Source organism: Zeus faber, assembly GCF_960531495.2.
Source record: "Zeus faber genome assembly, chromosome: 17".
Classification (NCBI taxonomy): Eukaryota; Metazoa; Chordata; class Actinopteri; order Zeiformes; family Zeidae; genus Zeus; species Zeus faber.
This window is the reverse complement of record NC_137204.1, coordinates 3,489,497-3,507,953: the sequence shown is the minus strand read 5'-3', so window position 1 is coordinate 3,507,953 and position 18,457 is coordinate 3,489,497. Positions and strand designations below refer to the sequence as shown.

The 18,457-nt window shown below is 43.9% G+C and overlaps 1 protein-coding gene across 1 annotated transcript in view; it reads right to left on the bottom strand.

The window, feature by feature from the left end:
* ankrd55 (ankyrin repeat domain 55) overlaps window positions 1-9,452 on the bottom strand; it is a gene marked incomplete at both ends in the record, with an annotated part of 154,044 nt that extends 144,592 nt beyond the window's left edge. The window contains one exon of the mRNA XM_080018326.1: window positions 9,413-9,452. Within this exon, the coding sequence (XP_079874452.1) occupies window positions 9,413-9,452 (40 nt within the window). The remainder of the gene's footprint in view (window positions 1-9,412) is intronic.
* Between the last annotated feature and the right edge of the window lie 9,005 nt (window positions 9,453-18,457).

Sequence of the window (18,457 nt, the reverse complement as noted above, 5' to 3'; positions counted from 1 at the left end):
AATATTTGTAATATATATTACAATATATACAGTCTTAATACATTTATAGTTAGATCTCTAATATATCATATGTTGAACTATTCACTCATACATATTAATATATTAATGATATGAATACATGGGTATTTGTTTTTGTGCAGCTTGACCTTTTTGAAACAATTCGATATCACATTTGGGTTTGGGCATGGCACGTCTAAGTCCCCTAAGTGCCACTAAGTCTGAGCAGCGATGAACAGCTAGGTGTGAAAACCCCGGTCTCAATCTGACGGACCTGTAATAAACACCTGAAAGGCACAACTCCAAACGCTGAGACTGAAAATCCCCTTTGACATAACAGGACACCACAACCTTTGTGTTGATAATCTCGCTGACCCTTTGTAAAACACACACACACACACACATAACCTCTCAGATTGTCTCTCACCAAAATCACACAGCGGTATGAACTCTCCCAGACAACCACTATGAACTGATAGCACTTCAAAAAGACCTCTCTGCAAATCACTCTTTTTTTAAACGGTATCAACATGAGTCATTATGTCAATCTGTAACCAAACTATGTTTAAGCTACAATGTTTCTTTAGGAGTGGACCCTGCCGTCCTGTGCCAACAGACAACGAAGATCCTTTCTTCCTTGTTAAAACTTTCTGGAGCCGCAAAGCGCAACGTGAGTCCACCTTTCCTGTTTTGATTTTATAATTACTGAAGTTTTCGATAGTTTTGTAATTCAGCAACCTGATTTCTCGAGTTAATAATAGCTTCGCAAGTTTTGCTGAATGGCCGACGATGACTTGTAAGTTATTTTTGATCGGTTCAAACAGCAATAGTTCGAACCAAACCACATCCCAACAACCTCCAACTTGGTCGTAGCACCACACCAACATGCTTCCCCCTTAACAGGACAAAGGAAGACCCCAAACCAAGCCGCATCTCTCCGAACCTTTGACTGTGCTACAGTGTATTTAACCCCCTGGAAGCGCATCGTCTCCTGGTACGGAACAGGCTACAACCTTCAGGGCTTCCAGCAGCTGTACAACGCATGGGTTAAGCTGGTAGAATATTCCTTCTGCCGTGTATTTAGATTAGAACTTAGAATTGTATTTAATTACCAAGTCCCTTCAGTACATCTCCGATCACGCATTCTTTACATTACTGTCAAATCAGCGACTTTAGGTACAAGACTCATAAACTATGTTGAATGTTGGATTTATTTCAAATAAACCCATTAGTTTCCCCCAATTACGCCTAAAATGGGGGTGTTGCCCTAAACAAGACAATTAATTATTGATTATTAATTATTAGTTATTAATTGTTAAATATTAAAGTGTAGTGTTCGCGCTACAGTACGTGCATTGCTCTCATTTCGGACATATTTCACATTAGCTCTCATTAGCTCCGCCAAACCGGAAGTCGGCCATTTTTAATTTTGTGCGTTTTTCATGTATTTTATGCAAACTTTTGCGAACTCCTCCAAGGGGTTAATCAGATCCAGTGTTCCAACTTGTTCCACGTTTATAAAATACCTAAACGATAAAAAGTTGTTAAAAGTTATAGTTTTCATTAAGGTGTGGCAGGTCCATGTTCAGGCCATTTTCAGGCTACATACTTTCACGATCTCCTTGCAGCAGGTTTATCAGATCCACCTCAAACATGGGGAGCGTATATAAAATATCTTAAGGATGAAAAGTTAGAGTTTTCGTCATACACCGTGGGCGTGGCGAGGCGTCTTATCATTATTCCATGTCATCCATTGCATTTCTGAGGGGCTTGAAATGCTTGAAAAAGCACAAAAATCGACACACACTACAGAACTGGCGAATATAGTAAAGTTCTGCTGTCATTGGGCTCTGTCGTGGCCAGCAGGCTCCATAGCACCCCCAAATGCAGGGCAGGTTTGGGATAAAGTTACTTTGATGTTCATGAAATTCAGAGGGATCCTTGCTCTCATCTTTAAGAACATGCTACATTTTCTTTTTTTCTCGCACAATAGGAAGTCAAGTGTTTGTCATTTTTAATTTTCCAAACACATGTTTGAGGACTTTAGGGTGTACAAAAACCTCATGAAACTTACATCCATGTTGAAACTAGTAAACATTTAGATTCGATATTGCATTTGGGCTTGGGTGTGGCATGTCGGGTCTATAGCGCCCCCTAATTATTTTTAGCCTTTGCATTTCTGACGCCCTTGCTATACTCAAAGTCATGAAACTCGGGGTACACATAAGAACCAGTGACCATAACAATAATATCCAGAGAATGGGCTTGGAGGGAGTCTCCAAAGCGCCCGGAATGTTTGGCAGGACTTATAGATGGCTCGTCGGGATTATAGCTGCTCCGATATTCACTCAATTTGATACCTGCATTGCTCTCATCATTTCAGACATAGTGGACATTGGCTTTCATTAGCTCTGCCCAACCGGAAGTCGGCCATTTTAAATTTTGTGCGTTTTTCATGTATTTTATGAAAAGATTTGCAAACCCTTCTAGAGGGATAATTAGATCCACTTCCAACTTGCTCAGCGTATTTAAAAGACCTTAAAGATGAACATTAAGTTTTAGTTTTCATCGAATGGTGTGGGCGTGGCGAGGTCTTGAATTTACCTGTTTGGCCATTTTCAGTATCCATACTTTCGTGAACTACACCTAGCAGGTAAAAAAAGATCTACCTCAGCATATTTAAAGGGCCTTAACGATGAAAAGTTGTGAACAGTTTCAGTTTTCCTTCAATGCGTGGGAGGGGCAAGGCATCTAATTTCCATGTTTCTTCCACCATGTACATGGTCAAATCTGCCCAAACTTCATGTTATCTTATAGTCCTAGCCTGAAGACATTTACTTGCAAATATTGAGTTTTTGTCATAGCGCCCCCTACTGGCAGGAGGTGGTTTGTCACTCAAGTGTACATGGTCAAGTTCAAGTTCAAGTTCAAGAGAATATTTGTCACATACATATACATACAGTCATACATATATGCAGTGAAATGTCATGACACCCGGTGATTACGCACAATAAGCTCTATAAGCTCTAAAAATACTAAAATGTGCATAATCGAGACGTGGTGCTTGCATGTGTCCCAAACTTCACATGTTTGCTAAGAGTCACAGCCTGAAGAGATCTATGTGCCAATCGTGAGTTATAGTCCTAGTGCCACCAACTGCCAATAGAAAACGACATGTTTTACACTTTGGTGTACTGCTCCTAATGACATCTTACTTTTTTGCGCACTGTCTGATGGTGGCAAAACTGCACAGCTGCGTAAACTGGCATCTCACCAGCACCCCTGACGTGAAGGAAAAAAAAAAAAAAAAAAACAGCTAAGGGATTGGTCAAAAATTTGCCAATTTATCAATTTCAGAAATTTGGAAAAATAAAATCATGTCAGGGCAGCCAGAAGCATGATGGTGAAGATGTCGACCAAGTGCCGTGGTTATATCTTGATATTTGAACTATCAAGACATCAGTCCACAACAAAAATTGTACACAAAGCTTATATCAAGAGGGGCTCTTTTGCCTAGAGGTCACTGTTTGCCCGCATAACAGACTATCTTTGGACATTTTGCCATATTGCCAGTCCTAATCAACCACAGGGACACAAAACGCAACACCTCTTGGCCAACAATGGCCAATAAGCACTTTCAGTCTAAGGCTCATTGCTGCCATCCAGGTGGACCTATAGCAGTGATCTGACTGACTTGACCTGGGGGCCACTGGCCCGGCTGTCTTCTGCTAAGGGGGCCATGTTGAACTTCAAGGGAAAACCGGTCTGGTTTTTTGTTTTGTTTTCTCCTGCACATTAGTGAATTGCCTATTAGTCCTGTTAGAAATTGCTCTCTTATGATCTATTTAATTCAGTTGCATATTTTGAAAACACAAGTACATTTGTGTGGATTAATTAAGCATTGTGATTTGAAAAAAAATTTGCAGGCCAGATTTATCAATATATTATCAACATGAAGCTGGGGCTTAAATTCTCGCTGGCAGGATGTGGCCCCCAGGCCTGTAGTTTGAGACCACCGATCTTGGGAAGTCCAAGGTGTAGTACAAATGTGCAGCCAGACATGTGCACAATGTGGCTCCTTTGTTCATTACTTGTCATTCAGTGGAACCCGGTCCATTGCTGCAATGCAGCTATATTTAGCGGCACGGCAACTGAAGGGGGCGGAGACCCCTATTGTGTTGGTTCATGAAAAATTGATGTCAGTGGTGTAACGCTGTCATGGTACCTATGACATGAAAGCAATTTGGATTCGGGGCAGTTCCGAGATGCTGTCTTTCGAGTTTGATCCAAATCAGTCCATTTTTGTAGGAGACATAAAATAAAAAAACGTTGCTTTTCTAAGCTCCGCAATGGACAGTAAGTGACCTTGATGTGACCTTGTTTTGATAAAAAGGAACTAGCCTTTATCAGGACATGAAAACATTGACAATGTACTTGGAAGATATCAAATTGCAATATCAGAATTGCCAAGGACACATACTTTCTGTAACAACTGTGTACAACATTCAAATTAACGTATGATGAGGTGTTTACTGGCTGTATTGGTGTTGATCACTGTGACTCTGCATTACGGAATATATGAATATTTCTTACCGCGATGAAAAGCAACGTATAATCGCGGTACAACAGTTTACCGACGGGGGGGACAGGACTTGTTTTTCGTTTCAGTCAGTGTGCAATACAATAACAGCATAAAACAGACAGGAGCTTACAAAAATGCACAGGGATAACATTTCAATGAGGAATTATAAATAAGGGGAATCATAAATATATTATATGTGTGAATCGTCCGTGTCCGGACACAGACACGAACACGGCGCTCTGTGCACCACGATCGCAGAGAAGAGCCGAATCCGATTCCATCGACAAAGTTCTGAGTTGGGTACAGCCCTAGAAATAATTTATCATAATCAGATACACTTTTTCACTTACTCCAAGTGGAGTAAGTGAAAGCAGATGGACAGGATCAGGGAGACTTAGGACGAGCACAGGAGAAGCAGTACTGTACTCGGGGAGGGATGAGGAACACCACAGGGAAGGAGTAGCCATCATTCTAAAGAAAGGAGTAGAGAAAAGCTTGATAAGAGTGGGAACCTGTCAATAGTAGGCTCAAGATCAGACTGAGAGGGAAACAAATCAACACAAGTATAATACAGTGTTATGCTCCAACGAACGATAGTGATGATACTGTTAAGGACGTATTCTACGAGCAATCGCAGGCTGCATTGGAGGGCAATGGGAAAAGAGGGCTGTGGTACTATGAATAGGACAACTCTCCTATCAATACCAAGTAAAATCATGACGAAGCTTGTCATACAACGAATCTCAGATGCAGCAGATGAATAGCTGAGAAATGAACAGGCAGGATTTCATAGAAGGAGGGGATGCATCGACCAGATATTTGCCCTTTGTAACAAAATAGAACAGTACACGGAATGGCAAAGACAGATCTGCATCAACTTTGTAGATTTCGAGAAGGCATTCGACAGGCTCCACCGAGACAGCCTCTGGGACATCTTAAGAATGTATGGGATCCCACAGAATATAGTGGACCTCATAAAGACCTTCTATGCGAACTTCATTTGTAGAGTGGGAAACAGTAGCCTCGCATTCCAGGTGAAGACCGAAGTAAGACAAGGGTGTGTGATATCAGCGCTACTCTTCAACATCGCTATCGACTGGGCGTTGGATAACAGAAGACCAAACGACAGGCATACGATCGACCCTCTTCTCACCATTAGAAGACCTTGATTTTGCTAATGACTTGGCTCTGGTCTCCCACACTCACAAACACATGCAAGAGAAAACATCACGTCTCAGAGACTTTGCACAACAAATTGGCCTGAAGATACACAAGAAGAAAACTGAAGTTATGACACTAAACATCCCAAACCCCATACCAATCCAAATAAATGGAAAAGATCTTCCGATAACAAAGGAGTTCACCTATCTTGGAGGCACTGTAAGACATGATGGGGGAGTACACAGTGATATCAAGAACCGAATATACAAGGCTAGGATGCATTCAGAATGCTCAACAATCTATGCCGGTCTTAGCAATACAGCACCAAGACCAAACTCAAACTTTATCAGAGCTGTGTCCTTTCCACCCTCCTGTATGGCTTGGAATGCTGGAGAATGACAGCGAGTGACATCAAACAGCTGTCTGTCTTCAACACAGAAAATCTGAGAAGAATCTGTAGGATTTTTTGGCCCAACACAATATCTAACCAAGACTTACTTAATAGATGCCAGCAAGACCGCATGGATAATATCATTGCGAGATGGCGCTGGAACTGGATTGGGTATGTGATGAGGAGAGAGCCAAACAGAATCCCAAAAGTAGCCCTACACGGGACACCAGATGGAAAAAGAAAGAGAGGACGACCCAAAACTACCTGACGGTTGAGGACGAAATAAGAGCTATGAACTTGACCTGGGGAAGTGTCCAGAAAACAGCCAAAAACAGACAGGAGTGGATAACCTTTGTTGTTGCCCTACATGTCAGAAGGCATAACCCGTAGTAAGTAAGTAATCGGACACACACAAAAGAAATCCTCCATATGTATAATGGACTGTCCCTCCCAAACATGCGCTGCGTGCAAAGCTGAAGTGAAGAGCAGGAGCGGAGCACCTGAAAAGTTTCCCCAGAAGTCCTTGAACTTAGGATAGAAGGATGGATGGTCAATGATGATAACTTAGCACTGATTATTGTGTTCATATTTCATATCCTCCTTTAAGTTTCAATAGCAAAAAAATGTAATACAAAAAAAAAATTGTAAATGAAAATTATTATTGTGGGGATGACAGTAATGTGCACAATACCGCGGTGACGTCATGTACCACGGTAATGCAGTTATCGTCAAAGCCCTAAAAAGGAGATACATGCTTATTAACAATTTCTGGTAATACATATGCAATTATTAAGCAGGGATCATGTTATGCAGTTGTAGATTCACATGCATGCAGCAGCACCCAGACATCTGCAGTACGACTCACCCAGCAGCTTTGTAGCTTACTACAAGAACATTGACCATGTTTACAGGCATATTTGTAATGCTGTACATTAATTTAGTGAAAGTCAACCACTATTCAAAATCACTGACTAATAGCAGATATTATTGACACAAAACCACAGCAGCCAGTGAGTGAATACTGTGCAACATTCAGTAACAAAGACATCTTCCAAAGACAACCATACCTCCCACGAACTTGCTGATAGTATTAGCCATGTATCAAAATTGGAATTTATCTGATGTTATTGTAGTCAATAAGTTGGAGAATACACTTTTTCGATTTCTACTTTTAACAGTGTCTCAACAAAAACAACTTTGCTTAAAATGGAATATCATTCAAAAACAACATTTAGACTTGCTCTTAGACACATGGAGGAGAATTTAGCTACCTACATTAATAATCTCAGATGTAAGTACTCTTCTGTTGAAGGTTATTTGCAACTATCACGGATGAAATATGTTGCAGGTTTGGCTACTGAAGTGGAAATACGGCTGTAAGGGTGACCAACTCAGTGTTTCATACTAGACAAATATCAGTGGCACTCTAAAACTTAACAATGTCGGAATGCTGACTGTTACGGTAACAACGCCAATGTCTGTACTGCAGAAGTACTTGGAGAAGTACATGCTCACCGACTTACTGAGTGACGGCGTAGCCATAGGGAAACATTTACAGTATAAAGGGTGGCTACTTCCGAGTCACCTATACTGAAACCAATATGGTCACTAATATTATCAATATTGACCTGGATGCGACAGCAATAGCAACTACAATAGATAATGCCGAAAGATTATGTTGGACGATGTTCACCATGTTTGACCAACTGTTCAATAAAATACCACCAAAATACCAACTTTCACTCGTGCTTTGTCCTTCATTTTGACTTCTTCCCTACTGTTTCAACATAACTCCTCCTACACATTTGCGCCATATTACTTCAGTGAAAATGGCTCAGAGTGAATTGTGACAAACTCAACACTGCACTCGGCATCTTCACCAAAAACACACTCCCAAAAATTAACTAAAAATAGGAAGAATGACCACCAACATCAGATTTGTTAAACATATCACCTACATGTGTACTTCACCTACATGTGTACTCCATTACAAACAATATTAATTTATTATTATTATTATTATTATTATTATTATTATTATTATTATTATTATTATTATTATTATTATTATTAACTGAAAAGGCTCATTCCCACTGGTACAGTGTAGATCTCTTCACAGCACACAGAGTTTAGTTTTTGTTTACAATGTGAGACACTGAGGAAATAAATCTCAGGCTCAGAACATCTTTGCTAAGATGTGCGGTCTATGCTTTTCACGTTGCAAGAAATAATAACATAATAGGCCAGTGCTTGTCAACCATTGTGACTGTGCTCGCCCCGTATGCTGTGGGCTCTTATGTTGCAAGATCAACAGGGATGTACCAATTCATCAAATTCAGCAGTTCCGGACATAACAGAAGCTCTGTGTTCATCAGAACAAGCTCAAGTTTCTAACTGAAAGTGAAAACTATTGGTGGTGAGGTAAGATTCAACTCTATTTTGACATTCAGTAATTGACGAGTCAGCCAGTAATGACTTAAGAGTCGTTAATTTTTTTTCAGACTCGGAATCAGACTTTCTTTGATTGAGTCAGTGTAATGCACTCCCAGTGACTGATGAACTGGAGTCAGAAGAGTCGGTTTGGCTGTGAGTTGTGAATAAAATGCTGACAAGAATCATTTAATTCAGTCGGATGATTTCTTTTCGGTGGAATGTAAAGTGTAAATCAGAGCAGCCTTTTTTTTGCCTTGGATTTTGATTTAGTCCTCAGTTATTATTTTCACAACATTCACTCGGTAGCCTCTGGAGTGACTCCCGACTGTTGAATCTTTTTAAAGATTTGTTCACTACGGACAAATCGTTCACATGTCTTGCGTTACTATTAGTAGGCCATGATGATACGTGCAGTTCTTCATGTTTAGGATGTTTTGTGACATAGAGGTTAGTGGTTAATAGGATAGTGGTGTGAGTTGTTATTTAATTTTAAAAAGTGTGCAGTGGAAGAAAACCGGTTGTGAAACACTGTAATAGGCTAATAAGCTTCTGCAGTGATGACCACAACATACAACTATTTATATATATATATATATATATATATTAGCAGAGGTTATTGGCCACAGATATGATTTGATAAAAAGAAAAATCAAACATTATAATATAAAATCTAAAAATATCTCTGTAAAAAAATCTATATATATTACAAAGTGTTGCCGTGGCAACAGAATGAAGCTACGTCGCTCCTGTACTCTGTAGCCCCTCCACCCCCACCCGCCCTCCATTTCTTATCTCTCGCTCGTGTCGTCAGTTATTCAGCCATCTGTTAACCTGATATAAATCCTTACCTTTGTGTTGGTCGAACACGGACGACGCACCGAATTCCATGGCGACGTGGCTGGCGGTGACAGACTAACACCCCCCCCGCCCCACACACACACGCACGCACGCACGCACGCACGCACACATACACACACACACACACACACACACACACACACACACACACACACACACACACACACACACACACACACACACACACACACACACACACACACACACACACACACAGCAGACCGAACCTGCTTCAGCGACTCGAGACGCACCGTGTCCTCCCTCCCTCCCTCCCTCCCTCCACCGGATGAATCGAGGAGCAAAATTGTCCCGGCAGCAGTCCCTTCGTTAGCCTTTTCGGAGATCCAGTTTTTGCAGATGAAAATTAAAATAAAGATTTTCTGAGGTTAATTCTAGATCGTGCCGCTTCTTCTGTTGTTGTAGTTATCCGAACCATGGCTTGAAGACGGAGAAGAGGAAGCAACCACCCACCCTTTTAGGAGCGAGGAGGGGGGCGGGGGTTTGGGATTAGATAGCGGGGGAGTATGGCAAACCGTTTGGCCTTCACCTTTTGAAACGAGTTGCAATAATACTATATAATAGTGTGTGTGTGTGTGTGTGTGTGTGTGTGTGTGTGTGTGTGTGTGTGTGTGTGTGTGTGTGTGTGTGTGTGTGTGTGTGTGTGTGTGTGTGTGTGTGTGTGTGTAACAGTGTTAATCAATAGCTTAAATTTATAGTTAAATTCCTGTCAAATGTGGGACTGCTGCCATGGTTCTTTCACCAGTTGTATTTAATTGTATTCGGTCACCACCACAAGGTGGCCATTGAGTTTGTTTCATACAGTGCAGTGTTTTATGGGTCATCCACAGTAGTTGGAAATCCCATGCTGTGGTAAATTGGTCTCCAGGTTCACTCAAGCACAAGTTGAGCATTAAGTTTAATCTGTGTTTCATATAATGGGCAAAACTATCAGCATTTACCCTGAATATGACTCTTAAAAGAAATGCGAGGAGGATTTCTATTTTTATCGCTCTAGAAGCAATGCTAACAAATAGCATTTTGGCTAGCCTCTAACAAGCACTGAGGCGCATGTGGCTGACTCGTCCACTAATATGGAACCTTGCTTTCTAGGGCCAGCCAGGGTGAACGGTCTGAGCATCTTTCCATTAATGCTGAACAACTGCGGTTGTGTGTGTCCCATTATTCCAGAATAAACCATTTTGGGTGCTGGATATTCTGAATGAGTATCATTCGGGGGTGGGGTCAGTGGTGAACAAGACACCTAAGGAGAAAGTGTCAATGAATACACTTGATGTTTCTCACACTGCTGTTCTGCCTTCTGCTTCTGCTGAGGATTGGGGCTCACTGCAGGTGCAGGCCTCAAACTCTGCTGCCCTGGACCATCTAATCGGAATGCTGGAGAAAGTGCTTCTGCAAAGACCTATGGCGTCGGGTTCAACCAGGCAGTTTGGCTCAAAGCTTCTCAGAATTGGAGGTTTGTACAAAATGCCTTGTTCTGTCTGTCAAGATGCTGCTCACTCTGCATTCACCCACTGTTGTGACAATAAGCTTTGCTTCCAGTGCCATTAACTGGGTCATTCAAGACATGCTTGTTCTGACCGCACAATGTCAACCCTTTTCAGCAGTCAGGAAACTGATTGGTCCGCACTTAGGGGAGGATGGTGTGAGTTATGATAGTGACCCTCCCAGTTGTGATAGCGACCACTTGGAATCTTTGTACAGCTCTCTATGTTTTTTTGCATCTTCTGGGAAGACTGCCATATTCCAATTGACACACAGGCTTCAGAGAACTGATAGTTTGTTTTATAATGATGTTCTTGCAGCTGGCGGAGCTGAGCTGAAAGCCATGATTGATAGTGGCTCCATGTCATCTTCTCTGAGTGAGGATGCTGTGGCACGTCTCTCGCAATACTGCCCCGATATAAAGAAAAGTCCTGCTGAAGACGTTATCATAATTGGTGCTGGAGGTCACCATGTCACTCCGTTTGCAGTCTATGATTTAGAGGTGACCGTCCACGGTTTCCAGCTGCTCACTCTGACACTGATCATCCCAGGGTAGACAGACGACATGATCATTGGCAGCAATGCAATCAAAAAGCTCATACGAGTGATGAAAAGGTCTGATAACTACTGGAGACTATAGACTATAGACTACACCGGTTGATGTCACAGATGATGACTGCTGCCAGTTTTTGTCCATGCTCTCCAACTCTGAGAAATGGAGGGGAGGACCCATGCCAGACAAGATCGGCAGAGTGAAGCTGAGACAGCGTTACACTTGAACCACTGTGTGAACACTTTGTCTGGGGCAAGCTGCCCGCTTCCTCTGGACCTATATCAAGTTCAAGTTCAAGTTCAAGTTCAAGAGATTATTTGTCACATACATACACAGTGGGAAGCACAGTAATTGTTGAGGCAACCCAGTTGAGCTCCGAGCCCAGAAATGTATTGGTGGGACGTGTCATCCCACCTCTGTGGGGAGATAGGTGGGTGCCCCTGAAATTGATCAACCCTCCAGTGAGACAGTGACCCTGAAGAGGAACAGTAAGATTACAGATGTCTTCCCATGTGTTGCAGTCGAGGAGTTGTCTCTGCCTGATGAGATTCACGGTAACATACAGAGTGTTTCACAGAGCTGTGGCAACAAGGTCTCCTATGCATATTGACTTGGACTTTATCAGCTGTGAGGTGTCAGACCAGTGGAAAGAAGGACTTTTGCAACTTATTGAAAAGTAACGTACTGTCTTTTCAAGAGACAAAATGGACTGCGAGGAGGCTACAGACTTTGTCCGCAAAATAGACCTTGTGGATGAGAGGTTGTTTCACCAACGCGACCGCCAGGTACCACCTACCCAGTGTGAGAAGCTAAAACTGCTCTCAATGATATGGAGGAAAGGGGCATCATCAGGAAGTCACACAGTGAGTGCGCATCACCGCTGGTCTTAGTATGGAAGAAAGATGGCGGCCCGCACATTCATACTGACTTCCGATGGGTCAATGCAAAGACAGTGAAGGACACGCACCCGCTGCCTCATCAGGCAGATACCCTTGCTGCGCTTGGAGAAAATGTTGTCTTTTCCACCATGGACTTGACATCTGGCTTTTATAATGTGTCGCTCTATGAGGAGCACAAGAGGTATACAGCCTTTTCATCGCCCTTTGGCCTCCATGGGTACAACAGGATGCCACAAGGATTGTCGAACAGTCCTGCAACATTAATGAAAATGATGTTATCAATCTTTGGGGATGAGCACTTCACCAGCCTGCTCGATTTTCTTGACAACAACTGCTCTGCAAAAGCCAAACCCTTGTTCAGTCTCCTTTCTGGGTGGCAAATACAGTCTAAGGCCACTAAGGGCAGGAAGGCTAAGAAAAAGTTCCCTGCTCCATCTGTTCTTACACCAGTGACTGGACGGCCACAAGTCAGGATTCGTTCCTAACCCTGAAAGGTGAACTAGCCTATGACATTACCTTGGCCCACCCTGACCTAAGCCAGCCCTTCATTCTTGCTATAAATGCTTCATTCAATGGCATTGGGGCCATCTTATCTCGAGTGCCACCTGGTGAGACAATTGCACAGCCTGTCTTCTTCGCCAGAAAGACACTGTCTCAATCCCAGATTAATTACCCGGCACACAGACTTTTTTGGCCTTAAAGTGGGCTGTTTTTGACAAATCTGGCCATTGGCTGAAGGTGGGTCATTTCCCTGCCGGGACTGATAAAAACCCCCTGTCTTATTTCGTAACGAAACCTCGCTTGGACGCCTGCAAACAAAAGTGGGTGGCCAACCTTGCAGCGTATGACTTCGATCTGAAGTATGTCCCAGGGGTTAAAAACACTGTCGCCGATTCTTTGAGCCGTGAGCCATCCGTTCAGTCATGTGTTAGTCACTGCTTGATGAAATCAGTCGCACTGTTGGACAAGGTCAACGGCATTGTCCGGGGTACAGTTCAGGATGCCTTCCAGCTGACAAATAACTATGAAGCCGTCCGGGATGTGGGCCCAAAGTCATCTGATTCTTGTTCTAGGGCTGTCTCTCAGCCTGCAGAGGGTTTCATCAGCTCTGAAGAAGTGTCAGCGGCGCTGAGTGCCCATGTTGGTCATGGATTGACCAGTCTGCCCGGTGCTAGCCCACCATTGCACAGCCGGCTGGAGAGAACCCTTCCACTGTTCCAGCATGTACTCCGGGTTGATGAGGTAGTCAGATATAATGAGTTTGTCACTCGCTTGAGGCAGGACTTGTGTGAAGCCACATGTATTGCTCAGAACAACAGCCTTGAAGAGCAAGCACGTCACACCAGACTTTAAAAAACGCATAGTCAAGGGCTCTCAGGGAGGGGACAGGGATGGTATGGTAGCTCAGGCGGTAGAGCTGGTGGTCTAGTGATCTAAAGGTTGCTGGTTCAATCCCAGGCTCCTCCTGCTAGCATGCTGTAGTGTCCTTGAGCAAGACATTAACCCCTAATTGCTCCTGATGGCTGCGTCCGTCAGTGTTTGAACAATTGTAAGTCGCTTTGGATAAAAGCGTCTGCTAAATGTAATGTAATGTGGCTCTCCATTGGCTGTGGGTGATCGAGTTTTGCTGGTAAATCGCGGTGAGAAAGTCAAGATGGAACTCAACCCCTTGTGATGTTGTGTCAGTAAGGTCTGATAAAAATGTGTACAGGATAGAAAACGCTCAAACTGGTAGGGAGAAAGTTGTGCATAGGAACTTTCTTCTCTCAGTTGACTTCCTTAACTTGGATGTGGATGAAACTCCAGGCTCCCCTGTGCGGTGAGATCTAAGTGATGTGCTTGTGAAAGTGATCGCGACAGAGTGGTCGTGAACAATGTGGATCGCAAAGTCTGAACTATGGACTGGCTCATGCTTACTCCTGGTGATATGAATCCTGCTAATGGAAATGCTTTGGATGTAGATTTGTCCATTGATGCAAGAAGTGATTCACTCTCTGATGATGTCTGGGCTGGCAATCTTGACATTCATGACCTTGCCACAAGGGGAGCTGCTGAGACAACAGATGCATTTGGCGCAGTTCTCACACCTGGTTTAGTCAGTCAGTGCCGTTCACACAGCACATCCAGAATTTGTCTGTGTAGCTCACTCACCTGATTTAGCTCCGGCCATTGAAGTTCACACACCACATCCAGAACCTTTCAGTGCGGCTCACTAACTTGATCCAGACTCAGTCAGTGTGTCTCAGTTAATTCCCACAGATTAAGTTGACCAGCATACTGTTGTTTGCATACAGCCTCATAGTGTTCACGCAAGTCATAGTGGTACAGTCACAACAAGATGTGGGAGACATCAAACGTCTCGACAAACTTCCTCATAAATACATTTATGAGATGTCAACTCAAAGGGTTGAGGATACCTTGCCTGTTTTGGGTACTGTTTTGAATTTCCTCAAAGGAAAATTTGTGGCCTAGATGATCAAGATTTTTTTTTTTCTTTCCCCCTTTCTTAGTTTCTTGTGTTTTTTGTGAGCCGAGTGAGTGCTTTATGATTGTGTACTTTTGTTAGATTTGGGGTATGTGATGACAGTTATGTTAGATAAGATGTTCGGGAAGTGTAAATGGGATCTTATTTTGCTCTGTAATAAGTATCCTTTTGCACTCCTTATGGAAGAATTTCATATTGACTTTGGGATACATCAGTGCTCTGATTTCACTTTGAGTAGCCCTTATTTTTCTCCTCATTGTTTTGATCATGTTTTTTTTTTGTTTTTTTTTACCTGTGCTGTCAGCATGCTGGGCATACAACAAAGAGTATTTGTATGCCATTGCATCCAGGACAGAATTAGTCTGCAAGAGGAGTTCAAGTTCTCAGCTTGTAATGCAACTCCCTATTAATTCTTAAATCATCAAGAACAGCTACAATAACTCTGTCCTGTGGATGACCTGTAGAATGTTTTTGGTTATAGAGAACCACCACCAACCCCCATCTTTAGAGAACAAATTATCATGTTTGTGTCTATAAACAACTGATCACTACTCCAAGAGGGAGAGAATCACCACGGTGAGACAAATAAACATAGAAACAAACAACAGGGGTGCAAACATACAACCAACCCCTAGGTGCAGGCACAAGAAGCAGCAGCAGGGGTAGGCCCGCCCCACCGCAGCCGACCAGATGCCCCACGTGGAGTGGGCGCCAAGTGCCCATACACGTTGAAGCAAGTGCTCAGCGCAGGGCACGATGTTACCCCCCGCCGATGCCGGCAGGCCGCCATATATACAGGCCCTCCACCACCCCCAGCACCTGGGGCACCCACCACAGAGAAGCCATGCACCAGCAGCAAAAGGCCAACAGCGGCCCCCCACACCCCAACCCACACAGACAATGGCAAGCAGTCCCCCCAGGGGCCACAGAAGGCACCCGGCGGCACTCTCCGCAGCCCCGCCAGGTCGCAGCCGGAAGGGGGGCCCACTCGGCAGCCCCCCGGCCAACCACATCCCCACACCGACCCGCCAGCAACGCGCCGCCCCGGAAAACCCCAGTGCTCAATGTGTGCTGTTGGTAATTGCCGTTAAAATTGGAGGGGTCCGAGTTATTCGGGTTCCACTTGCCTGAAGGACTTGCACCCCGAACCCCGCAATTTTAACGGCAATTACCAACAGCACACATTGAGCACTGGGGTTTTCCGGGGCGGCGCGTTGCTGGCGGGTCGGTGTGGGGATGTGGTTGGCCGGGGGGCTGCCGAGTGGGCCCCCCTTCCGGCTGCGACCTGGCGGGGCTGCGGAGAGTGCCGCCGGGTGCCTTCTGTGGCCCCTGGGGGGACTGCTTGCACCCTGCCCATCCTGCAAGCCCCCTGCCAATTGTGTGGTGTTTGTGCTGAGTATGGGTTTTGGCACTGGGAGAGATAGGTGACCGGATCCGGATCGATCCAGGGGCGCAGCAGGCCAGGGAGCAACCATGCGGACCCCCTCCCCACGGACCCGACTATGCCCAAACACGTCCATCTCCCGTAGCTGTAACGGGTGTGGTTACATTTACATTTACATTTAGTCATTTAGCAGACGCTTTTATCCAAAGCGACTTACAAGGGAGAATAACATTCAAGCTACATTGCGACAGAGATTAGTGTAACAACAACATTAGTGTAACAATAAATACTGCAAGGTGGTGCTAAGTAATTGTAGGTTAGGACAGGAGGTACTCACTGAAGAGCTGGGTCTTCAAGTGCTTCTTTAAGACAGAGAGGGAGGTCCCCGCTCTGGTCATTTTTGGCAGCTCGTTCCACCAACGTGGAACTACAAATGAGAATAGCCTGGATTGCCGTGGCTGTATGGCCGGCAGAGCCAGGCGACGCTCATTTGATGAGCGCAGCATCCGGGGGGCAAGCATGTGCTCTTACAAGAGCATTTAAGTAGGCGGGAGCATTCCCAGCAATCACTCTGTAGGCCAGCATAAGAGACTTGAACTTGATGCGGGCGGCTACAGGTAACCAGTGGAGCTCGATGAGCAGCGGAGTGACATGTGCCCTCTTTGGCTGGTTGAACACCAGTCGCGCCGCCGCATTCTGTATCATCTGTAGTGGCTTCACCGCACAGGCCGGCAAGCCTGTTAAGAGGGCGTTGCAGTAGTCAAGACGGGACATCACCAAGGTTTGTACCAGCAGTTGAGTGGCATATTGGGTCAGGTACGGCCTGACTTTTCGGATGTTGAGTAGTGCGAAGCGGCAGCAACGGCGGCAACATGGTCCGAGAATGTCAGTTGGTCATCAATAATGACACCAAGATTCCTTGCAGCCTTGGTAGGAACAAGAGATAGAGAGTTGATTTTAATATCAATGTTGTGATAAATACCTTGTTTGGCCGGGAAGACCAGCAGTTCCGTTTTCGCCAGATTTAGTTGAAGATGATAATCCTTCATCCATGTGGATATGTCAGCGAGACAATCCGAGATCCGCGTCGAGACAGTAGGGTCGTCGGGCGGGAAGGAGAGATAGAGTTGAGTATCATCCGCATAGCAGTGATGGTTAGGACCCAATTGCAGCACAAAGACAGGCAGGGATATTTGGTAATGTCTTTTATTTGTAGAGCGGACGGAAGGCAGGCAGGGGGCAGGCAGGATACATCGTCGGGGACAGGCAGGTTCGATAACGGGGAGTGCAGACAGAAGACAGGCGGGGGGGCAGGCGGGATACGTGGTCGGGGCGAGGCAGAGTCGGTAGCGGGGAGTCGATCCGGAGAACGCTGGAGATTCTGGTGCAAGCATCGACAATCTGGCAATGGGTGACTGAAGAGATAAAAGTTAAAAGTCTGAAGTAAGATGAAAAAGGATGAAAAGTGAAAAAGAGATAAAAGTTAAAAGTCTAAAGTAAGATGAAAAGTGAAAAATAGATAAAGGTTAAAAGCCCAAAGTAAGAGGAAAAAGATGAAAAGTGAAGCAAAAAGAGTTACAAGTTAAATGCTTAGAAGATGAAAAATAAGGTTTGAGAAAAATGGGGAAAAGCAGGGCTGAACCCTGCCTAAGAGAATGAGTGCATGCTGAAAGAATCTGATTAAAAGGATCATTTGTTAAAAGTCTTGCCAAAGTGAAAATCTTGATGAATGTAGAAAAGTATACATGAGTCGACGTTCAAGTATAAAGTCAAGCGCTGTTGAAGTTTTTGGAGAATCTGATGCAATGCTGGACAGATATGTCTTTTTCCTTTTGGTATGTGAGTGTGCCTGTGTGTGTGTGCGTGTGCCGGCTAAAGAGGTGTTAAGAGATTTGTGTATTGTTCGTGTATATGTATAAATGATATATAGAATACATGGGTTATTAAATAGGTATACATATGGGGTGAGCAGTTAAATAATACATAAAAGAAACATTTCTTGCCCCTTTAGTGATAAATATATATGAACCTGTTTATGGACTTTGTAAAGCTGATAATAAAGATTATGAGCCTTTTTCTTTAAAGGACGTTTAATAAATATATATGAGCCTTTTTCTTTCAAGGACGTTTCATACATTTGATAAAGGATATGAACCTTCACAGGACTTTATATATTTGATAACAAAATGAGCTTTCTTGAGAGAAGGACTA